General features: G+C 41.8%; 1 protein-coding gene and 1 non-coding gene across 2 annotated transcripts in view; one reads left to right on the top strand and one right to left on the bottom strand.

The window, feature by feature from the left end:
- Nucleotides 1-1,754: 1,754 nt before the first annotated feature.
- TRNAQ-UUG lies at nucleotides 1,755-1,827 on the bottom strand. The gene has a single exon. It is a non-coding gene; the product is annotated as a tRNA-Gln (tRNA).
- A 6,596-nt stretch (nucleotides 1,828-8,423) lies between these two features.
- SBNO1 (strawberry notch homolog 1) overlaps nucleotides 8,424-25,128 on the top strand; it is a 52,638-nt gene continuing 35,933 nt past the window's right edge. Inside the window, exons 1-5 of the mRNA XM_021698686.2 lie at nucleotides 8,424-8,598; nucleotides 17,206-17,337; nucleotides 17,843-17,947; nucleotides 19,563-19,875; nucleotides 24,254-24,354. Coding sequence (XP_021554361.1) covers nucleotides 17,206-17,337; nucleotides 17,843-17,947; nucleotides 19,563-19,875; nucleotides 24,254-24,354 — 651 coding nt within the window. The 5' untranslated portion in view covers nucleotides 8,424-8,598. The remainder of the gene's footprint in view (nucleotides 8,599-17,205; nucleotides 17,338-17,842; nucleotides 17,948-19,562; nucleotides 19,876-24,253; nucleotides 24,355-25,128) is intronic.

Genomic DNA, 25,128 nt, shown 5'->3' with positions numbered 1-25,128 from the left:
GCATCCATTATAAAAACATAGAAAAAGGGGTGCTGGGTGGCTCAGTCGGTTAAGCATCTGCCTTTGACTCAGGTCATGATCCTGGGGTCCTGGATCGAGCCCCGCATGGGGCTCCCTGCTCAGTGGGGAATCTGCTTCATTCTCTCCCTCTGCCCCTCCTCCCCACTCCTACATGCTCTTGCTCTCTCTCAAATAAATAAATATTTTTTAATACAGATTTTATTTATTTATTTGAGAGAGAATGAGAGAGAGAGAGAGCATGAGGGGGGAAGGGTCAGAGGGAGAAGCAGACTCCCCACCGAGCAGGAATCCCAATGCGGGACTCGATCCCGGGACTCCAGGATCACGACCTGAGCCGAAGGCAGTCGCCCAACCAACTGAGCCACCCAGGCGCCCCTAAATAAATAAAATCTTAAAAAAATAAAAAAGTATTATTTTAAGTTAATACACACACAGAGTGAAAAATTTAAACAGAAACTCTTCTCCTCCTAAATCTCACTCCCCTCCTCCAGCACTATTCTGTGCATACGCTACTATGATACCTTAGAGAAGGTAGAGCCAGGTTATAGCAATGATCCAAACAAATAATGATGATAAACGCTTTTTGTGTGTGAAGAGTTGTCAGAACGTTCTGAAAATCCATATTAAGAAACAGGTAACAGGGGCGCCCGGGTGACTCAGTCGTTAGGCGTCTGCCTTCGGCTTGGGTCATGGTCCCAGGGTCCTGGGATGGAGCCCCATGTCGGGCTCCCTGGTCCACGGGAGGCCTGTTTCTCCCTCTCCCACTCCCCCTGCTTGTGTTCCCTCTCTCGCTGTGTCTTTCTCTGTCAAATAAATAAATAAAATCTTAAAAGAAAAGGAACAGTAATGATTCTTGGATACCTGACGTGTTTAAAGGCAACAAACTCAACCCTTGTTACTTGAGCCTAAGGACCTGTGCCTGAAGTCTTTGCTTTCATCTCTCTACCATTCTTCCATTCTGTTTTTCCCTTTCCTACAGAGGTAACTCTATGTGGATTAAAAATGTCCATACTCTTCTTGGGACAGTTTGAGTCCATATCAGTCTATACTCCAAAAAGTTTGATAATGAGGCCAGTGAAGACTTTCTAAAAATTAGTTTAAATATATGTTTCAACCTTTCAACTTTTCCATTTTTAATTAGTATCTGTATTGGTCAAGATTGTTTCGGATTGAAAATTAAAGAAACCCAGCTCAGGGCGCCTGGGTGGCTCAGTCAGTTGAGCGTCTGCCTTCAGCTCGGGTCAGGCTCGTGGGATCCTGGGATCAAGCCTCATGTCAGGCTCCCTGCTCAGCAGGGAGTCTGCTTCTCTCTCTCTCTCTCTCCCTCTGCCCCTCCTCCCTGCTCATTCTCTCAAATAAATAAATAAAAATCTTTAAAAAAAAAATAAAGAAACCCAGCTCAACCTGGCTCAAGGAAATGAACAAGTCTACTATTGCTTGTAACAGAAAAGTTCAAGGGTAGGGGTAACTTCAGGCCTGATGGGATCCAGTGAGCCCAAGAATGTCATCTGGATTTAGTCTCTCCCTCTCCCTCCCTTCCACTTCTTTGCCCTACCACTCTCTAGGTTGGCCTCACAGAGTGGTCTCTCATTCCACATGGCCTCTGCCCCCATTTCCCAGTGCTCTTAGCAACATTAGTGGTGACGCACTGTCTTTTTCTTACTACTTTCAGCTGATGTCTTATGTTTTATAATGTTCTGTTTATTTTTTATTTTTTTTTAAAGTAAGCTCTATGCCCAACGTGGGGCTTGAACCCATGACCCCAAGATCCAAAGTCGCATGCTCTACCGACTGAGCCAGCCAGGCACCTCTTTTTCCTATTATTTTCAATGTAAAGTTCTGAAACTGAAACTCATTGGCTTGGCACTAAATCTATCAATTGGGCCTGGATGTGCATCGAGCATTCCAATTGGCCAGACTTGAATTAAATGCCCCACTCAGGGGGAATGTGTATTGGAGATGATTAGCGCTTTCCAATCCACATGGACTTTGAGAGACAGAGATAAAATTAAGGTGCCACTATCTGAAGAAGGAGAGGTGGATTTGGGGTAGTCAAAAACAACACGTTCCAGAGCATGGAAGATTTTTAGGATAGTGATAGATATATGTCATTATGCATTTGTCCAAACCCATACAATGTACACCACCAAGAGTGAACTTTAAGGTAAACTATGGACTTCGGGTGATAATGATACAGCAAGGTAGGTCTAGCACAACTATAAGAAATGTACCATTCCAGTAAGGGATATGGATAATTGGGGAGGCTGTGCATGTGTGGGAGTTGGGGGTCTATGGGAAGTCTCTGTACCTTCCCCTTAAATTTGCTATGAATATAAAACTGCTAAAAAAAATATAAAGTCTTCAAAAAGAAAAAAAAAACACAAAAAACTTCTATCCACTATGATGTCTGCCATTGTGAGAAATCCAGTAGATGCTTTAGTCATATTCTGGTGCTGTCTGCTACATTCGATATTGCTGGCCACTCAGTCCTTGAAACTCTGTTTGCTTGGCATCCATGATGTAATTTCTCCCTGGTTCTGCTTTGACTTCTCTGACTGACCTTCGTCAGGCTCACTGAGTGCTCACCTCTTAGCTATACAACCTTAGGGTTCTGCCCTTGGCCCCCTGCCTTTCTCTCTGTATTCTCTCTAGTTTTATCTTTTCTTATGTTTGGTTTTTTTTTTTTTAAAGATTTTATTTATTTATTTGACAGAGAGAGAGACAGCGAAAGAGAGAACACAAGCGGGGGGAGTGGGAGAGGGAGAAGCAGGCTTCCTGCCGAGCAGGGAGCCCGATGCGGGGCTCGATCCCAGGACCCTGGGATGATGACCTGAGCCAAAGGCAGACGCTTAAGGACTGAGCCACCCAGGCGCCCCCCTCTCTCACGTTTTAATCCCTGTCTAGATCCTCAAGCTGTAGACTCCCAGCTGCTTGCTAGACATCTCCAATTGGATGTCCCATTGGCCCCTTAAAATTCCTCAAGATAGACTTACTTTCATGGCCTCTAATGAACAATTCCTCCCACCATTCATACTCTTTTTTTTTTAAGTAGGCTCCATGCTCAGTATGGAGCCGAACGTGGGGCTTGAGCTCTTATGACCCTGAGATCAAGACCTGAGCTGAGATCAAGAGTCAGACACTTAACCAACTGAGCCACCCAGGCACCCCTACTTCTTTTTTTTAACTTAAAGATTTTATTTTTAAGTAATCTCTACACCTAACATGGGGCTTGAACTCACAACCCCAAGATCAAGAGTTGCATGCTCTACTGACCTGAGCCAGCCAGGCCCCCCCACCCCCTTCATACTCTTGTGTTGTCTTTCCTTGAGTCTTGTGTGGCCTTGTTAATTGACAGAATATGGTGGAAACATCACTGTGTCAGTTGCAAGGCTAAAATTCAAGAGAGGCTAGAAGCTTCGGCTTTTGGGTTCTTGGGAGCCCAGAGCCACCAGGTAAGAACCATGAGGCAACTGGACAGACCACATGGAGAGGGAAATACAGCAGTCCCAGCATCCTAGACAAGCCCACCTAGTTATAGTCACACAAGTGAATATTAGCAAGACCAGCAGAACTGTCCAGCTGAGCCCAGCCCAGCTTGCGGAATCATGAGAAATAACAAAATGGTTGTTATGTTAAGTCATTACGTTTGGGGGTTGTTTATTACATAGCAATAGATAAGCAAAACTTTCCACAGTATCTAAAGCTAAACTCATTGTCTTCCTCTTCACATCTGTTTGTCTTCCTGAAGTCATAGTTTCAGCTATGGCAGTATTATCTACCTAGGTACCAAAGGGAGAAACTGAGGCTTCATTCTAGACTCCTTCCTCCCCACAACCCCCATCCAACCAGCCACTACGTGTTGCTGGCTTTACCTCCTAAATATTTCTCGAATCTCGCCCTCTTCTTTTGCTCAACAATTTTTTTTAAAGATTTTATTTATGTGACACAGAGAGACACAGAGAGAGAGGGAACACAAGCAGGGGGAGTGGGAGAAGGAGAAGAAGGCCTTCCGCCGAGCAGGGAGCCCGATGTGGGGCTCGATCCCAGGACCCTGGGATCATGACCTGAGCCGAAGGCTGATGCTTAACGGCTGAGCCACGCAGGCGCCCCCTGCTCAACAATTTTGCTCCATTTCAGTTTCTGTTCTTATCTTCTCTCAACCTGTCTGTTCCTCATACCTGCAGTCCAGTTCTTAGATCCATCTGTTACACTGCTTCCAGAGTGATCCTTCTAGAATGCACATCCAACCATAGCAGTTCTCTGCATAGCAGGCTTCTGAGTTCCCTCTGGCCTACAGAATAAAGTCCAAACTCAGTTACAAAAGGCTCTTTGAGAATGGCCTTCATCTATTTTTATAATCCTACTGATAATTCCTTGTTACTTGCTATGTCAATCAAAGTTCACACAGGAGGCAGAAACCACACCAGGTTTTGAATAGAGATAAATTAATGTAAGGGGGCGCCTGGGTGGCTCAGTGTGTTAAGCATCCGACTCTTGATTTTGGCTCAGGTCATGATCTCAGGGTCATGAGATGGAGCCCCATGTTGGGCTCTGTGCTCCGTAGGGAGTCTGCTTGAGATTCTGTCTCTCCCTTTGCCTGCCCCCTTCCCGCTCTTTCTCTCAAAATAAATAAAAATCTTTTAAAAAATTGTTAACTAGGTCTAAACTGCTTAACTAGATAACTTGAAAGGGTGAAAAGAGAACTTTAAGGCCTCACAGAGGTAGCAACTGCAGGAAGCAGCTCTCGCCACTCAGGCTAAGGGGACAAAAGGAAGGGGTTGGAGTCACTAAGAAACCTAAAAGAGGGGCCCCATGTTGCTGAAACTTAAACTCCAAGGTGCTAGTGTCTCTGACCTTACAGGATGACTCTGTGGAGGTTCCTGCTGGTCCTCCTGTCTGAGAGGAGGGTTTGATGAGGCTAGTGCTGCAGGCTTGGGGGAAAGTGAGTAGAGCGGCTGCTATGGGGAGGAAATGCAGCTGCCAGGGTGAAGACGAGTTGCTGGGATGACGTTCACAAGAAACTTTTTCTTCCTCCAGCCTTGTTGTCTCCCTCCAGCCCTCCCTATCGCAGAAGCAAATACTGAAACAGCTGGGAAAGCAGAAATGTAGTTTTGCAGACTGTGGAAGCTTGGGTTTGGAGCCGAGAGACAATGTCTTAAGAACTGATGCCCTTGCCCTGTTACTGTCCCTCCTTGCTTGGCTCCCACCTGTTTCAGAACATTTGCATATGCTGTTTCCTCTTCTTGAAATGCAGTTCCCTCTTCTCTTTGCCTACATAATACCTACTTTTCAAATCTCTGCTCAGTTATCACTTCCTCAAGGAAACCTTGACTTCCCTGATGACGTCAAATTCCGCTGTAAGAGGCTGTTAGCTTCTTTGCAACAATGTCACAGTTACAAGTTTACACTTATTTATTTATTTTTATGTTTATTTTTTTTAAAAGATTTTATTTATTTGACAGAAAGAGACTTGCTACAGCAAGAGAGGGAACACAAGCAGGGGGAGCGGCAGAGGGAGAAGCAGGCTTCCCAGGGAGCAGCGAGTCCGATGCGGGGCTCAATCCCAGGACCCTGGGATCATGACCTGAGCCGAAGGCAGATGCTTAATGACTGAGTCACCCAGCCACCCCTTATGTTTATTTATTTATTTGAGTGAGAGAGAGAGAGAGAGAGAGAGCAAGCACGAGTGGGGTGAGAGGCAGAGGGAGAAACAGACTCACCGCTGAGCAGGGACCCTGATACGGGGCTCAATCCTGGGACTCCAGGATAATGACCTGAGCTGAAGGCAGACGCCTAACCAACTGAGCCACCCAGGCACCCCAAGTTTACTTTTTTTTTTAAAGATTTTACTTATTGGGGCGCCTGGGTGGCTCAGTCATTAAGCGTCTGCCTTCGGCTCAGGTCATGATCCCAGGGTCCTGGGATCGAGCCCCACATCGGCCTCCCTGCTCCTCAGGAAGCCTGCTTTCTCCCTCTCCTACTGCCCCTGCTTATGTTCCTTCTCTCACTTGTCTCTCTCTGTCAAATAAATAAATAAATAAGATCTTAAAAAAAAATAAAGATTTTACTTATTTGACAGAGAGAGAGAGAACACAAGCAGGGGGAAGGGCAGAGGGAGAGGGAGAAGCAGGCTCCCCACCAAGCAGGGAGCAGGGAGCCCAAGTTTACATTCTGCATAATTTTTGGATTGATGCCCACTAGACTGTAAGGACATTATGGGCAGGGACCATCCCTGTCTCTCCCTTCATTTGGTTTTCTTAAATTTGTGCCCCTCATCTCTAACATAGTACCTGGTGCACAGCAAGGGCTCTATAAATACTTGTTGGAGGGCAAAGTGCAGCTGTAACAGCCAATACCACACCTTAACAGGGAATTTTTTTTTTTTCCCCAATCATCTTCCAATAGCATCTCTGTTCTGGATGTACCCAATAAGTCTTCCTCCTGCTTCTGATCCTCAGTAGCTTGATTCCCATCCACTGATAACAACTGCTACTCACGTTGTCATTCTGAGATGCTGTTATGTGTAGACACAAGCAAAATATGTTACTACACATTCTCAGAGACAGAAGTGCTTCATTCTCTTGAACAACTGTTTCACTGTAGGAAAGTACCACGGTGTAGTTAACTTTCTTCAAAGACATTTAGGTGGTTTCCCATCTTTTGGTTCTACAAATAATGCTGCAGGGAATAACCTTGTGCATGACATTTGTGTGCATAAGCATAGTTACATTGCGAGTATCTCCTGAAACACCACCTTTTACTTGGGTCCCAGATAAGGAGATTATGCAGAGATGGCAGCAAGGATCTAGTTTGGATGCTCAGAAAGTACCTCTAAGGCTCAGACCTACACTGTTAGAATCTAGTACTTATGTAGTCCTAGCATGCAGAGAGAGTTTGAGGGTCCCTTGAAAATTGAACTGTACTAACCAAGCTTGGAATTCACTGATGCATTAACTACAATGTTTTAGATTTTTTTTCCCTGCATCCTTTCCTTAGTTCTTTCTTCTTCCATAATGGACAGATTTGTAATAGCTTGCTTGCTGACACTAGACCATAAACTACTCTAGTGGCTGGCAATGAACAAGACAGATGAGGGCATTGTTCTTATGGAACTAGTTTTATCATTTTTACTTTTACCAGGTTTTTTTTCATGTGTAAGGATGAAATGAGATAATGGAAGTAAAGTGATTAGTCTGCAATTTAAAATGTTCATTTCTTTGTACGTACATATATAATACATACTTATGTATACAGACGCCGAATTGGAAGATTCATAATCATCTTAACATGACTTTTTATTTTCCTCCCCTCTTTCCTTCTACTTTCTCTTGAAGAGTTTACACCTTAAACTCCAAGTGTTTCTTTCAGCTCAAGGCCAGTGAGATGCGCCACCAGTAGGGGGCAAGAATCACCCAGGCGTGCCTATTACCTAAGCAACGGAGTCAAACAGCATTCAGAATGACTTTACAAAAGGGTTACCAAGAAGTTAATTTGTTTATTCTGTTAGGTCATTTGATAATAAGAAGAAGAAGAAAAAGGAGGAGGAAGTGGAGGAGGAGAAATTAGGGAATCGAGAGATGGTAGCGACAGATCTCTGCAGCAGTCATTAATTAAGAGCAATAGTTTGTTCAGAAAAAAATTGGGGCTGACTCTGCTCACACCCCTTAGGGTATGATAATGGCAGTGGACCAGAAGAGGGGCTCCGAGTTATACTGCGGTTTCATACTGAATAAAGTGCTTTGAGCGAGCCTAACAAGCAATAGGAATACGCGAATATTTTTTTGTGTAATGAAGAGCTTCCCAAAGTAACAGAGACGCCACTAGGTAACTTCCTCGGCTGAAGCCACACACCAAAAGGGTTATCAAAATAGCTTCGGGCCCCTCCTAGCCGGACTTTGAAAGCAGGTGTAGGACGCATGCGCCCAGCCCACCGGCTGACCTCCTCGTGGCAACCGAGCGCGCAGACCTTCCTCCCGGCAGTCCGCGGGGCAGAAAGGGAGGGGCGGGGGGGACGGAATTCTCGCGAGGTCTTTCGAGCGCCAGCGGAAACAGTAGACACGTGACTCTTCTAGGAGGCCTTCGCCTTCCCCCCTCCCCCTTCTCGGAAACCCGGCCCCCTCACCCCTCGCCCACCCCGGAGCCGCGGTAATGGACCGTTTGGGTTCCGGAATTCTCTTGGATCCAACCACTGGTACCGGGTCGGCTAGAGCCGGCGGAGTCCGTGCTTGGCAGCGAAGGCAGGGGGCGGTCAAGATGGGGGGGGGGAATCATCTTCCTTCACCTAGGAGGGAGGCGGGGCGGAGGGGGGCACGAGGGGGCGGAGGGGGGGGGGGAAGGGAGGAAGTCACGTGGGGCGCGCGGTGCGCGCTGCGTGCGCGCGGCGCCTCATCCGTCGCCCCTCCCCCTCCGGTGGGGCGGGGGTTTGGGGGGAGGGGCGTCAAGATGGCGGCGGGGAGGTAGGCAGAGCCGGACGCCGCCGCTGCCGCCGCCACCGCCGCCTCCGCTCCAGTCGCCTCTAGTTCTTCAAGCTCTCGCCTCCCCAGAGAAGCTGTTCCGGCGTCGGTTCCCGCGGGGAAAGTAAGTCCTTCTCAGCCCTCTTCTGCTTCCACACTCCCCCTCCCGGACAGCCAGCCTCCCACTCCCACTCTCCTCAGGGGGCCGTGTGGGGCCGGGCTGGGGGGGGGGCAGCCACCTCACCCCGGCTTGGGGCCTCCCTCGCCCCTCGACGCCCCCTCAGTTGCGCGCCCCAGGGCTCTTGGGGGCAAGGTCCCGGCGGCGGCCCCGCCGCTCTCGCTTCCTCCGCCCGTCAGCGCCGGGCCCTGCGGTCGCTGCGCGTGGGGGCTCTCAGGCCCCGGGGGCCCCCGCTGTCCCGGGCCAGAGTCACCCAGTTTGGGCGGGGAGGCAGGATCTGCGGACGCCGGCTCCGGCTCCACTGGGGTCGCCCTCCTTGCTTTCCCTGCTCCGCTCAGGAACTGCGAGGTCCCGGACCCGCAGGAAAGTGAGCTCCGCAATCCTTCAAAAGTCCTCATGCCCGAGGGTTGCTCCCGGTTTGGGGCGAGTGCGGGACGAGATAGGGGTGCCGTAAGTCTGAACCCCACACCAGCAATTTTCTGATTACCTTGCTCTCAGGGCGTCGAGGCGGTACATGGGACACGTGGGGGCCACCTTCAAGCCTCACCGGGTGATTAGGTTAATTTTGTCTCGAGCTCGCTCGCCTTCTAGACCCGAAGCATCTGTGTAGGGAAAGGCGGTTGGGGATTTGCTTACTTTAAGGGTGTTTGGTGTAACGAGCATTTAAGTTCCCCAAACCAGTGTATGCGGGTGGTTTCCCAGAAGTGGTTTGGGATCCGTTTAACCGCTGAGGAGATTTGGATGTTCCTGAACCCTTGTGATTGTTTCTTTCCTGACCCTGGCATCCAGCTCCTCCCCTTTCCACCTCGGCTTTGTGCTGCTGTTTGGTTAATGTTTGCGGACCACTAACTTGATCCTCGCACAGCGAAGCCCTTTTTATGTTCTGGTTCCGTTTACTGTAGGAAGCTTTTGTTTTGGGGAGTTGCTGGTTGAGAAACGTGGGGAAAGAACCGGCAAGAAAATGAGAGTCAAATAAAGCAACGTTTTTATCCATTGAATTGCGCAGCCAATTGTAACCGCACCCGGAAGTTTGTACTAAACACGTGTTGCTGAGGGGAAGGTTAAAAACTGGGTCCCCTTTGACCTTTGAAAGTTGATTATTAGCAGTTTATGTTGAGTTAAATGTTTTATTTTCTCCAGACAACCACGTTTAGAGGCGGAGTAGGGCTTCTACCGAGTCGGCCGGGAGGGGGGGGGTCCAGAAAGCTGTCAAACCCCGAGTTGCCGTAGAGGAAATAAACTTAACGCTTGTAGATAAAAACCAGCTAACAGTGCGAAAAGATTCCATGTTTTCCGGTATATTTACTGCAGTCAGAAGTGATTTTTCTTTAAGCTGGTGGGAAAACCATTATCATTGCCCAAAAGATAGTTTGTATAGAACTTCTAGGATAAAATGCAGAATTTGCTATCGTGGCCTTGTGTGGGACAGTAATTTTGCAAGCAAGAGAACATTTTATTTTCATGTTTAAAATTGTTTCCAAAATTTATCTTACCAGAAAGAACATCTTTATTTTTTTCCTTTGGCTTCTGCATTTTTGTCTCCCAATCTAACTTAATTTCACACAATTGTCTGTAGAATTTTAAGTAGATTTTACTTTAGCTGCTGGCTAAGTATTAAAAAGGAAGGCTTAGTTGGTGGCTTACAGTGGTGGCTTAACGTTCATTCATTCATTGGATGCTCTTAAGTGTCAGGCAGTTTTACTTAAGGGCTTTGCTGAAATTATGTACTGCTTAATATAATGCAATATAAACGTATAAAGTATAAAGATTCCTTTAAGTGATTCATCGTAAAGATTAAAGCTACAGATACATTTCAGTGTTTCTTACATTTTTAAATTGAGCTTTGACTTGAGACTTGCCTCCTGTGAAGGTGGTGAACAGTCAGATCTGAGGTCTGGTCTTACCAAGTAACCTGACTTCATGAGTCTCTTAGTTTCCATGCTTTGCTTGCCTAAAGTTGATGTAAAGATACTTTCTGGAGGCGCCTGGTGGCTCAGTCCATTAAGCGTCTGCCTTTGGCTCAGGTCATGATCCCAGGGTCCTGGGATCAAGCCCCACTTCAGGCTCCCTGCTCAGCGGGGAGTCTGCTTCTCCTTCTCCCTGCTCTTGTGCTATCGCTTGCTCTCTCTCCCTCTCAAATAAAAAATCTTTAGGGGCACCTGGGTGGCTCAGTCAGTTAAGCATCTGCCTTCGGCTCAGGTCATGGTCCCAGGGTCCTGGGATCGAGTCCCACGTCGGGCTCCCTGCTCAGTGGGGAGCCTGCTTCTCCCTCTCCCTCTGCCTGCCACTTTCCCTGCTTGTGTGCTCGTGCACTCTCTCTCTCTGCTAAATAAATAAAATCTTTAAAAAAATAAATAATTAAAAATCTTTTAAAAGCATACTTTCTGATGAGAGGAATTGTTTTCACATTATATAGCTAATTAATAAAATGGTGTAATCTTAAAGTTTTTACAAATGTCTTTGTTTATGCTGACATATACTTTAATGTGGTTGAACTTGGTAAATATTAAGGATAATCTTGGAATACCACTGAAATTTTCTATAGATGGAAAGGATAGGCTCTTGAAGAGCAGGAACTCCGGTTTTATGAATAAAATACAGTACAATACCCATCAAATTCACTTGCTTATTTAATTCTTGGGAGGCAGTATATAGCACAGAGCAATAATTTTAAAACCTTTTTACTGCATCCCATGGTTAAGATGTGTTTTACATTGTGACCTACTACATATCCACACATAGAACTGAAAAACTCATGTCATGAAATGATGTTTATTCTCTCTACATGCTGTGTTAGTTTTTTGTTCTGTATTGAAATATTTAAAAATTCTGGTCATGATACACTGAATTTGACTTGACAGCTTACTGTGGTGTGACCACCAGTTTGAAAAATGTGGTACAGGTTTAAGAATACAGAATTTTGGAGGGATATGGGGTCAGAGCTCCTGGGTATCTAATTCTGCTCCACACCTGTTTCGTTACCTTGTTACAATTCATTTCTCTAAGCCTCAGTTTTTCATCTATGACAAAGGGATAACATGTAGTATTTACTCATGGGTTATCTTGAGGGTTAAAAGAGAAAAAATCCAATCCTATAGTAAATCTCAAAGCGACTAGGGATCTGGATGATGGTGGTAACCAAGAAAGTTGTTTCACACACACACCCCCCCATTTCTTTCATGTGCTTTTTTGGTAAAGCATGTTTGAAACTTTGTTATCTGCATGTTACTTTGTGAATCCATTCTTCCTATAAAAAGTTTCTCAGTGAGAGTGGGGAGAGGCACACTTTACTGAGCAAGTGTTCCCTTGAAAAATAGCTGTTAAAAACTACAGGTTTTTCCCTTGTAGGTAATGAAAATCCTTGTTAATGAACTTCATATTATCTTCTTTTTCTCGTGATGTTCTTAAAGAAGCAGCACTCAGTAGACACTAAATACCTTGTTCATGAACTGTATCAGCTAAATTTTGAGAGGATCATTATCCTTCCAGCTTCTTAAACTAAATGTCAGTCATCTCCTCTGGGCTGTGTAAAAGCAAAGCTGAAGCTGAGTTAAAAGACATAGTGCTATTAAATAAAGAGAAAAAGTCCTGTTTATTATTAGGCAAAGATACTTGCTAAGTGATATCTTTGCACATATAAAGAGGTCTACCAGTTTTCTCTAGACACACCAATTGATTAACTGCACAAATTGAATATGTGACACAGGCAAAAAGGAACTAGTGTATTTTAAAGAATTCATTTGGAAGTTAATTATTGAGTGGATTGCCAACAGAGTTGGTATTCTGGGAAATAGTGTTGTATCAGTGATGTAGGAGAAAGCCTATTTTTTGACATGATACTAATATCAAAATAGTAGTTAATAGCCAGTAGCATAACATTTATTCAACAGCAATCCTATAAGATAGGTTCTATTATTATTCCCATTTGAAGATGAGGAAACTGAGTCACACAAGTTATTACTTGACCATATTCTATTACTGGTGCATGAGGTAGCCAGTGTTTGAACCCAGATATTCTGTTTGATTTCATAGTCTACCCCAGCCTCTGTGGTGTGCTTTCACTGCTGCAGATAGATCCCTTGTATCTGCCCAGAGCTGTAAAGATCTGCTTTAGGTCTCAACAAGAGGAACCTTGTCCTGGTTGATAGGTTTCAGTGTTGGTATTCTCAGTGGGAACTGTATCCTTTCATTCTTCTGATTGGCTATTGTTTCTCAGGATTCTCTTCCTGCCAAGGATGGCTTAGTTTCTCTCTACTACCTTGTCCTTGTTTCTTATTTATCTTACTAGACGCTTTCATAGGTGTACTATTTTGAAATAGGTGGTATTTTCCTAAGTATTTATGATAGAAATGGAACCTTTTTGTTGTCCATTTTTTTAGATAGAATCACTCTGGGGTTGGTAACTTTTGGGTTTGTTGGATTGCTACATGTTAAATGTCACCTAAGGTCTATGAAATCCTTTGTAGACACTGTAACACAGTTCTCTTATATTTAACAGTATTTGCATTTATATTCTATTTAGTAGGTTCAAAGTGAGAATGTTTTCCCTCTCAAGAATAAATCTTACTTATAAGGTGAGGAGAAGATTGAATAATATAACCTTTTAAGGGCTCTCTGCCTGAAGACTGAAATTCTGTGAGTCTGTAATAGTTTCAGAATAGGAGAATGATTAAATATTAAGGGTTTTTTTTTTTTTTTTAATATTAAGGGTTTTGCCTAATGGAGTTAGAGAAAATTAGAGATATTCCTCTGTATTCCCTGCTCCCTTTCTCACTGCAGAAAAGTTCAAATAGAGAATTTGTACCCAATTGGCTAAGAAAGCATCCCTAGATTTTGTTTGTGTATATTATGTATATAAACCTAAGATATTTTTCATTAATTGCTTGGAAAAGGGCACCTGGCTGGTTCAGTTGGTTACACATCTGCCTTTGGCTCAGGTCATGATCTCAGGGTCCTGGGATTGGGTCCCGCATCGGGCTCCCTGCTCAGCGGAGAGTCTGCTTATCCCTCTCCCTCTACCCCTCACTCATGCGCTTGCGTGTGCTCTCTCTCTCTGAAATAAATAAAATATTTTTTAAAAATAGCTTATAAAAGACATTGTCATTATTAAGTCACTACTCAGAGGTCTCAAATTGTGATTCCTGTGAATGAGTTTTCAGTAGGTCAGTGATAGTGTTATAAACTGTACTGTTAATTTCTTGTAAAAATACCAAGTTTCCCCCAAAATTTTTCCCATGATATTTTTATACTTTCAATGCTCATTGTTCAGAAAATATATTTCAAAAACCTCTCATGAATTTAGTAATGCTTCTCTGATTTTTGTTTGCTTTCATCAATGATGTTTCTGTACTTCTTTAGTATAATTAGATGGCTTGGTGTGCATCTAATGGATTAATGGATCCTTTGGCTTCCAAGTGTTCTTTGGTCTGTTGTTTAGGAGTCATTGGTTTAAAACAATGTATTTTTGTTTCAAATGTAAATAAATCATTATTTTCAGTATTTACTTAAAAAAGATGACATTTTGATAGTCTCTGGAGTTCTATTAATCTAGGTCAGGATTAGCCATAGCAAGCAGGCCACAATCACCCCCTTTTCTCACAGATCATTGGTCTTAATGTAGGTTGAAATATTTTGTTGTTGCTGTTTTAGGATTTATTTTATTTATTTTTTTTTTTTTGAGAGAGCGAGAGTGCGCACACATGTTGGCGGGGAGGGGCAGAGGGAGAGAGAATCTCAAGCAGACTCCCCAGTGAGCAGGGAGCCCGACACAGGGCTCAATCTCACGACCCTGGGATCATGACCTGAGCCGAAATCAAGAATTGGACACTTAACTGACTGAGCCACCCAGGTGCCCAGGTTGAAATGTTTTTAAAGCATTGGTTTAGCTGTCTTGGTACATGTTTGTACTATGTACTAGGATAACGTGTAAAGTATGGTCAGGTGTGTCTATATTAGAAAAATGATCAACTTTATTTTAAATCTATATTGGGACATTTCTCCTGTTTGTCCCCTGTTCAGTCCCTTCATACTGTTTCCATCTTGCTATCCAATAATCTATCTCCGTTCCGATTTTAATCTCAGACTGGCATTTATTCCAAAGTTAAGTATTGAAACTTAGGTTTGCAACATTGACTTCTGGATCTATTCTTTGGAAAGAGAATGTGTGGGGTTTGAGAATTTGAACAATCTAGGTCTGGGTAGGTATAGGTACTTTAAGGTTTCTGAGCCTCTGTTTCATCTCTAAAAAATTATAATGTCTATCTTTTTCGGGGTTGTTGTGGTCTCATAGTGTACACAAAGAGCCTAACACTGTGTCAGGCTTGTAAAAGATACTTAGTCACTGTCAGTTTCCTTACCTTCCTCTTTCCTGCTCAAAACGTATATTTTCCATAGACTTTTCCTTTTTCTGAAAAATTCTGGGGAAATCTATTTCTTCTTCCTTGGGGCTATCTGTTTAAGACCCCCCTTTAGGGGCGCCTGGGTGGCTCAGTCGTTAAGCATCTGCCTTCGGCTCAGGTCATGATCCCAGGGTCCTGGGATCGAGCCCCACATCGGGCTCCCTGCTCAGCGGGAAGCCTGCTTCTCCCTCTCCCACTCCCCCTGCTTGTGTTCCCTCTCTCGCTGTGTCTCTCTGTCAAATAAATAAATAAAATCTTTAAAAAAAAAAAAAAAAAAAAAACCCCCCCCCCCCCCCTTTAAACAGTAGGTCTGCCCTGAGTTTCATTTCTGGATATCTGTGGTTTCTACCTTAAACTCATTCATGTTTCTGCTAGAACTTCTTTCTAAATGATGTATAGGCTTATGTGACAAAGACCTACCTAGTAGAGGATTTCTCTGTTAAATATCATACTTTCATTTAAAATACTAGTTCTTATATGTTGGAAGTCATGGTCAAAGAGACTAACGCCTTTCTTTTCGTAGGACAGAATGAAAACAGTGACACTTAATTCTTTCACACAGCCTGAGAACAAATGAACTAGCTAAAGATTAGTGTATTATTTATGTAACATGAAATTAGTTTTTTGGGAAAAACAAGTACAGTCACTTTTCATGTTTATGTATATAAATTGGTTATTTCAGATAAGTTAATGACAAACGTTAAAAATCAAGAAAGTTCTGTTAAGCTTTTTTTCCCCTTACAAAATGGATAAAAATCCATTTTGGTGGTAAATTACTTTGATATATTGTATCAAGAAAACCCAAATCTAAAATGTATTTGCGGGGCGCCTGGGTGGCTCATTCAGTTGAGCGTCTAACTCTTGGTTTCAGCTCAGGTCATGATCTCGGGGTTGTGGGATTGAGCCCCGCTTCAGGCTTCACACTCAGCACAGTCTGCTTGAGATTCTCTCCTTCTGCCTCCCCTTCTGCCCGCCCCCATAAATAAATAAACAAAATCTTTAAATAAAATATTTGCTTGTTCCTAAATAGGTGTTTTCTCTCGCTAAACTCTATATAACTCATTTTGGGGTCTCCAGGCTCAGTGTTTATTTTTTCACTTTCTCTTGGCTTAAATCTAATCATCCATCAGCTCATGCTTTTTGTCTTTCTTATTCTCTTCCATTTTAGCTTTTATATAAACTTAGTGTTATGGATTGTCCTTCCTAATGAAATTCATCCCCCTTTTTTTCTACACCCTGCTATTATAGCACATCATTTCTTTTTTTGTTGTTTTTTTTAAGGTTTTATTTATTAGAGAACGTGCAGGAGCAGGGGAAGAGGGTGGGGCAGAGGGAGAAGCAGGCCTCCTGCTGAGCAGGGAACCTGATGCTGGGCTTTATCTCAGGACCCTGGGATCATGACCTGAGCCAAAGGCAGACCCTTAACTGACTGAGCCACCCAAGCGCCCCACATCATCTCTCTCTCGGTATGCTGTAGCAGTTACCTAAAATGTCTCCCTCCTTCTGGTCTTATTCTACCCATTCTCAGTTTGCTTCCATACTTCTCGGAATAATCTAAGTCACAAATCTGACTATGTCATGCAGTTCTCTATCTAAAACTCTTTTCTGACCCCCACTACCCGTGGGATTAATTGAACACTCTAGCATGGTATACAAGGTCGTGGGTGATACCTTCCTCATCTCTTGTCATCACCTGTGTGAGGCTTGGATTTCTGTTCTGAACTTCCATACCAATGATGAATTACTCTAACCATTGTTCTTAAAGAGCGCCAATGTCTTTCATATCTCCGTAAGTGTGAATGCGCTGTTCAGAAGATCCTTATCCACCTGGTGATTTCTTCCTTGAGACTCAGTTCCACGGTCATCTTTGTAACCTCTCTCCCCAGGCAAAGTTCAGCATTCCTTCTCTGTTCCCACAGCATTTTGTACACATACACTCTTGCTGTGATTTACATATTTCTCTGTCCTTTTCATCTTACTGTGAATTTCTTGGAATCAGAGACTATTTCTCTTTCATCCTTCTTGCCTGATATGTAGCAGATTCTTCATAAATATCAAATGGATGGATTTGGTAGAAGATGTTGGTTTGTATTTAGAAGAGAGTTAATTGGCATTTTAAGTTTTTTATGTTAATATTAAATATTTTGTTCTAAAGATGGTGGAGCCAGGGCAAGATTTACTGCTTGCTGCTTTGAGTGAGAGTGGAATTAGTCCGAATGACCTCTTTGATATTGATGGGGGAGATGCGGGGCTTGCAACTCCAACACCTACTCCTTCAGTTCAGCAGGTAAGAGTTTCCCGAAGCCTCTGTAAAAAGTAGATTGTTTCTTAATTTTAATTTCTACTTATAGAGACAGGCATTATTGAGACATAATTTTAAATAAGCACATGTGTGTTATTTTTATATTAGTCTTCACTCATGAGATAGAAAATATTTGCAGTGAGAAGACATTTTCTGCTTTGATATATATATAAAAGTAAGAGATGAATTGCTTAGAGCTCTTGTGGGAGGTTAATCTCTTTACTAGTTGTCTTTGTACTTTATAGGGACCCTCTTCTGAGGTTTCACTATGTACATTCTCTGAAAGTAAAAATAAGATTCTGTTGTCAGTATAGTTTTGTGAAGATGTACTTCCAAAGATTATTAGTTCCTACCTGGTATCAGAGATTTTACAATGTGTTTGAGTCTAAAACTTGACATTTTTTTTTTTGTTTTAATAATCTTTTATTCTTGAAACAGAATTCACTGCCATCATTTTTTATTTCTTTCTCTGATGTTGTTTTCTCTCTAGTCCATGCCACTTAGTGCATTAGAACTAGGTTTGGAGACTGAAGCAGCAGTTCCTGTGAAACCAGAGCCAGAGACGGTACCTACTCCAGCGCTACTAAATGTTAGGGTAAGAATGATTTACATTTGGCATGACTGCTAAAATGGCTTTGAATTATAGTAAGAAAATAACCTGTAATATGAAGTCGTTTTATCTTACCAGTTCTGTTTTTTGCTACTTTCCGATATGCTACTCTCAGCTCCTATTTGATAAAACATTTCTTTCATTCTTCTTGTAGTTATGTTGATCAAAAGATAATTAGGACAAAACAGAGTGTTTTGAATTGTAAATGATACAAAATTCATGAAGTAAAGATGAGTTACACATTATTCCACTACACATTTCATTTTTCCTTGTTGATTTCAGCTTTTGTCCATTGGTATATGTGATTTTTATGTAATGGTAATTGTGCTTTAAATATAGAGTTCCTCTGATTTTACCTTAAACGTAGCAATTATTAACTTAAGCCTAGCATATAAAATTATTAGAAACTGGTTAAAAATTTGATAACTTAGGATAAATTATTGTCAAGAGTTTTATTTAAAAGTGATAAGTGGTGGGATGCCTAGCTGGCTCAGTTGGTGGAGCATGTGACTCCTGATCTCGGGTTTGTGAGTTTGAGCCCCACGTTGAGTGTTGAGATTATTTAAATTATTTAAATAAATTTTATATATATATATATATATAAAAACTGCCTGCTTTACTTATTTATTTAAAGTAGACTCCATGCCCAACGTGGGGCTCAAACTCACGACCCCTAGATTAAGAAGTTGCATGCTCTACGATTGAGCCAGCCAGGCACCCCAAAGCTGCCTGTTTTAAAAAATAAAAAAGTGATGAGTGGTAATCTCTTAAGATTCTTGTTATAGGAGTCATGGAAAAATAACAAATAGTTTGAGGAGGAAAGGAAGTAGAAATAGACTGAAATTTAAAAATATCTTGATTGTACTTCAGTCCATTGTAGTCACAGACACATTGTCATCCTCCCAATCTTTGACCTTTTTGTACTGCATTTTTGTCCAACTCCTAATGTCCCCCTCTACCCCCAACTATAAAAAATAAAATGCTATGTAGCTTTGTCTTAGGCTCAAAGGTAGTACCCATATTATCACCAGTATGTGATATTGGTGGATTGACTGGATCATTCATGCAGCATAGGTATTTAAAACTCTGCTGGTGGTTTTATCTTTTAAATTCTAAACATTGGTATAGTTTGTATGATAGCAAACAAAGCATTGGACAAGAATCGTAGAATGCTAGCAATGGAAAATGGATCCCAGAGAGCCTGGGCCTCTGGGGGTGAAGTGATCTGCCTAAAGTTATCGACCTAGTTGGGGCAGTGCTGGGATTAGAAATTCTTTCTGTTCCTAGTCCTTGTATTATATGGTATTATTACACATCACAGCTTAGTTAGGATAGGATAGTTCCATTTTATGTTTGCTGCCCCCTACAATTGTAGAAAATGTCATACTCTTACTGTACCTTTTTTTCCCTCAAAGTGGTGTGTTTTAACTTGGTAGTTTATAGTTAGGCATATTCAATTAAAAATAACAGTGTCAGTGTTTAGGTAAGAATTAAAGTCAGTTTTAGATGTTTAAATGGCCTCCTATGTTGGTGAATCTAAGCCACATTAGAGAGTTCAGTACTTCTCAGTGGTCTGATGTATAACGGTTTTCTTTTATAGCAGCAGCCTCCATCTACTACAACATTTGTGCTGAATCAAATAAATCAGCTTCCAACCCTGGGATCTACAATTGTAATGACTAAAACACCGCCTGTAACAACAAATAGGCAGACCATCACTTTAACAAAGTTTATCCAGACTACTGCAAACACACGCCCTTCAGTCTCAGCACCAGCAGTACGAAATGCCATGACCTCTGCACCCTCAAAAGACCAGGTTCAGCTGAAGGATCTGCTGAAAAATAATAGTCTGAATGAACTCATGAAACTGAAGCCACCAGCTAATATTGCTCAGCCAGTTGCAACAGCAGCTAGTAAGTCTGTCTGTTTTCAGTAGTGTCAGCTGGCTCCTGTTGGTAAGATGTGTCAGTGTGTTTTTAAGGGTTTCCTTGGGTCTTAAACGAATTGGGTGTGAAGGACATATTTTATGACTTTGAACAATTACAGTATTTATACAATTCAAAGGAAGGAGAAATTTAGAAGCCCTAGTAGCATTTACCTTGAAATGAAGTGTGGAATTACCAGGTGGCTACATTAGTTAACACCACGAGATCTCAGTTTTATATATTGGGAATAACTGGTTAACATTTTCTCAGTCCTTTAAATCAGTACTTCTCAAACTTGAGAAGTGCCTCTGAATCACCTGGAGATCTTGTTCAAAAACAGAATCAGATTTGGTAGGTCTGGGGTAGGGCCCAATATCCTGCATTTCTAACAAGCTTTTCAGAGGTGCTATTGCTGGTGGTCCGTGGACCATGCGTGAGGTAACTAGCTTTAAACATACTTTACGCTTTAACTCTGACTTTTACAGTTTTATTATTTTGCCTGTCATTGGCTTTATTGCTTGTGAGTAGTTGTGTATTTAGTAAATTCTCTTCTAAAATACATTTTTGGGGTGCCTTGGTTGAGCATCTGACTCTTGATTTTGGCTTAGGTCATGATCTCAGGGTCCTGGGATTGAGCCTGGCATCTGCCTCAGTGCAGAGTCGGCTTGTCCCTCTCCCTCCCTCTCTGCCCCTCCCCCTGCTCGCACGCACTCTCTCTCAAATAAATAAAAATTTTTTTAAAACAAAGTAAGATACATACATTTTTATTTTGTAAAATAATTCATTTTTTGAAAAAAGGTTTTATCTATCTATTAGAGAGCATTTGGGGGGGGGGGCTTGCTCCCAGGACCCCGAGATCACGACCTAAGCCAAAGTCAGACACTTAACCAACTGAGCCATCCAGGCGCCCCATACTATATATATATTTTTTAAAGAATTTGCACCCATATAATCCTTTTTTAAAAAACAGCTTTATTGAGATACATTGTATATACCATGAAATTCATCCTTTTAAAGTACACAGTTGAGTGGATTTTAGTATATTCACAAGAGTTGTTCAACCATCACCACAAGCTAATCCTTTAAGGATAGGGTTTATTTATTTAATTTTTTAAGATTTTATTTATGTATTTGACAGAGAAAGAGCAAGAGAGGGAACACAAGCAGGGGGAGCGGGAGAGGGAGAGGCAGGCTTCCTGCCAAGCAGGGAGCCTGATGTAGGGCTCGATCCCAGGACCCTGGGACCATGACCTGAGCCGAAGGCAGACGCTTAACGACTGAGCCACCCAGGCACCCCTAAGGATAGGGTTTATTTATTTATTTATTTATTTTTAAGGATAGGGTTTAAAGGGGAAAAGTTCAACAGTGGTTTGATTACATTTTTTAAAGAGTTTATTTATGGATAATGAATTTAGATTTTATTGTTAATTTTTCTTTAGAATGTTACTGTTCATTTTTTCAACAAATATTTATTGAGTGCCTATTATGTGCCAAGCACTGTTCTGGGATTTTGAGGGTGTGGCTGGGAAGAAAACTGTTGAGATTTCGGCTGTCATGGAGCTTGCATTCTAGTGGAGAGAGACAGTAAACAAAATAAAGACGTTATATAGTGTGTCTGAAAGGAATAAGCCCTGTGGAGAGAAACAAAATGAGGTGTGGGGCAGAAAGAGGTTATAGTTTTAAGTGCAGTGTTCAGAGGAAGCTTCATGTTTAATAAGGTAATTTTTAAGGATAAAATAGAATTATTAGGGGCGCCTGGGTGGCTCAGTCGTTACAGGTCATGATCCCAGGGTCCTGGGATCGACCCCGCATCGGGCTCCCTACTCCGCGGGAGGCCTGCTTCGCCCTCTCCCACTCCCCCTGCTTGTGTTCCCTCTCTCGCTGTGTCTCTCTCTGTCAAATAAATAAAATCTTTAAAAAAAAATAGAATTATTAGATGTATTTTAAAATCTTGACTACATCAAATTTTAGTAGTACAGTTCTAAAAACTGAAAAACGTGAACTCTTAAGAGGGATATTCTTCCTTTCCCTTCTACATTCAGCTGAAGTGTATTTGAGTACCTGTTATGTAACAGTACCAGGGTGGCACAGTTGGAAATGATAACTGACCTCAGTTATATTCTGAGCTGACTACTATTTTATAGTTTTAGCGTAGGAATGGGTGCCTTTTTTTTTTTTTTTTTGGTAAATTTCTTTGGGCTTGGGGGTTCCTGAGGATTTTTACTAGTACATAAATAGCATTTTATTAGGGTTTGGAATGAGCTGATAAGTATTAAATAGTTCCTTTTCCAAAAGCTGCCTTATTTTTCTAATATTGGGAGAAAATTTTTAATACCTGATATAGACTAGTATATAATTTTGTGGCAGAATGGACTGCTTGGAAATTGTGCTTGTGTTTGTGAAGTAGAGGGCTGGAACATTCTAAAACAATGGACAAGAAGAGTTTGTAGGGTGATATAGAACTAATTTTGTCTTTAGTGACAGATGTAATTAAAAATATCAGATAATCTAGGGCGCCTGGGTGGCTCAGATGGTTAAGCGTCTGCCTTCAGCTCAGGTCATGATCCCAGGGTCCTGGGATCGAGTCCCACATCGGGCTCCCTGCTCCTTGGGAGCCTGCTTCTCTCTCTCTCTCTCTCTGTCTCTCATGAATAAATAAATAAAATCTTAAAAAAAAAAAAAAAATATCAGATAATCTAATCTTTTGTTTGAGTCCGTGCCATTGTGTCCTTATGGCTATAGTTTACTCTCAAAGTCATTGTCCTGAACTAACTGCAACCTGCTAACTACGTGCCCATTAAGAAGTCATTTTAACTGTCTTAGGGCTCATTTTTACTCTGCTCCACCATGGAGAGCAGGCATGGCCCTGACCTAGCTGGGGTGCAGGGCAGCATCTGGAATGACTCCTGGGAGACATGGATGATCAGCAGTTAGTGGAAGCAGCTGTCATTAAAGCCTTTGAGTTTGAGGAGAAATCTTGCTGCTTTTATGTGAGTGGCTTCCTGAGTATTCCACTCCTCAAATCAGCACATGTTCTCATAATTTAAAGAAGACTGTGCTATTGTGAGGGAAGTTTAGAAAGTAAAACAAAACAGGATAGGTTTGGAGCTAATTCAGTAATGCTTAGTACAGTAACATCTCCCACATCCAGTGGAGTAATTTTAAAAAGACAAAAGATTACAAGTCAAGGCCATCCTTGTGTGGAAGCCTGAGAAACTATCAGACTAGACCAGGGCTGAAAAAGAAACATGTAAGTGAATGCCAAAGATGAGCATACTTTTGTGTTGTAGCAGAGGGTCATCTTTTTACTGGAAGGGAAGAACATTAAAAGTATGAAACTGCAAAGAGCAAGGTTTTGCATGTTCCCTTTCACTTATCTGTGGGTGTTGCCCCTTCCGGAGCCTTGAGCCCTTTGGCTCTCTGTTTGGGTTCTGAGCTTTCACGTAAGGTCCAGTTCTGTACTCTGCAAACTGTTCACTTGCTCTCCCACAGTTACATTAAACACATAAATTTGTTATCTCTGTTCCATTCTGTTTGTTTTGTTAACACTTCAATTGTCATTTTGGATTCCCAAGTGACAGTCTCCCATATACTCCCTGTCTTTTGGTAGAATAGATAAGATGTTAATCAGTTATTCTGGTGTGATTTTCACACTGATCTCAGAAATCCCAAGTACCTGAAGAGTGCTTCAGGGATGCGGGCTGATTACAGGGGCTCTAGGCTACTCAGTCAAGCAGTTCTACTTGGCCTGATACTTGGATTGAGGGATTCTCTTGCTGTATCTGAATAGAGTTTGTAAACCACTGGTATAGAAGAAGAAAAGATTCATTGTTTGGATCTTTATTCTAAGGGGAGGAGGAAAATAGAGTTCCCCCAATTTTTTTTCTTCCAAGAAATAATTATTTGCCTTGAAAATAAGTATCACCAACTCAGATGAGATTAATTCTGTCTTGGTAATAACACCATTCTGGTTTGTTTGTTTTTGATGAACCAAGTGAAGTGTCCCAAAGTAATTCTAGCTGTTGGTATGTGTATTAAAATAAACTATCAAACACTTCTGGTTAAGATGTCCTTTTCATAACTAAGTCTCAGGTTTCCTATACACACATTTCTGTTTAAGTTACTTGTTTTCTAAGGTTAAATCTTAGCTCCGTGATAACACATAGCTTTGAATGTTTTCATTCTTATGCTTGCTTTAAGTTAGTGACAAGTAGGTTGGTATTCTTTGGTTTGTGAATTCAGTAAACTTACTGACTCCTTAGATTTAACATTTTTTTTAAACCTGAATGTAAAAAATTTTTTAGTAAAACTTTTACTGAAAATAAATTGAGATTTTGTTCTAAAATCTAATAACTCTTCCCCTCAGCTGATGTAAGCAATGGTACAGTAAAGAAAGAATCTTCTAATAAAGAAGTAGCAAGAATATGGATAAACGACATGAAAATGAGGAGTTTTTCTCCAACCATGGTGAGTTTCAAAAGCTGCATCTGTATTACGTGGTGTAGATATATACTTGGCTAAAAGTGCTCTAAAACGACCCACAGAAAACTTATTTTTGGGTGAAGGGGGGCTACTCAACTACATGAACTAATGAATAAGCATTAAATATCTAACATAAACGGACATACTAAACAAGGTTATTATAGCTTGTATATTTGATAGGGTTTAGTATTACACGCAGTACTGACATTCTTTTATTGTGAATCTTACCTGATCAGAGACAAAGATAATGTGGAGTTAACTACAGTATTTGATAACTGTCCATTTGGGGATTGAACCTAAATATATAGCTAGTTATGAGCTGTCAGATCGTATAATATTCTAGTTATAAGTAATTTTTTTTCCTTAAATTTTGGAAATGCCTTGGGTTAATTAACTCTACATTTATTTCATAACTGTGCTGTGTATAATACTGCATGTATGTGGTGGGTTTGTACAAGAGGTAGACTACATGGCTCCCCCTTCCATAATCACACAATTTGACAAACACATGGTTTAAGTAGTATAAAGTACAGCAGAAAGTACATTGAGATACTCACAATTAGGATTATGAAATTGGAGGAAGAGGAAATCTCCCTGGACTCAGATGGCCTGGGAAGACTTCATTTTGTGGAGCAAGTATAATGGAGATTAGGTGTTGAGTTTGGAGAGACTGTAAGAGGGCATTTTAGGAAGGGAGCTAAAGCATTGATAGGCACAGAGGAGGTGGTGGCTATATGTTTAGATGGTGGTAAGCCAGGA

Source organism: Neomonachus schauinslandi, chromosome 14 (assembly GCF_002201575.2).
Source record: "Neomonachus schauinslandi chromosome 14, ASM220157v2, whole genome shotgun sequence".
Classification (NCBI taxonomy): domain Eukaryota; kingdom Metazoa; phylum Chordata; class Mammalia; order Carnivora; family Phocidae; genus Neomonachus; species Neomonachus schauinslandi.
Note: the sequence above shows the minus strand (reverse complement) of the source record. Positions and strands in the feature narration are given on the sequence as shown.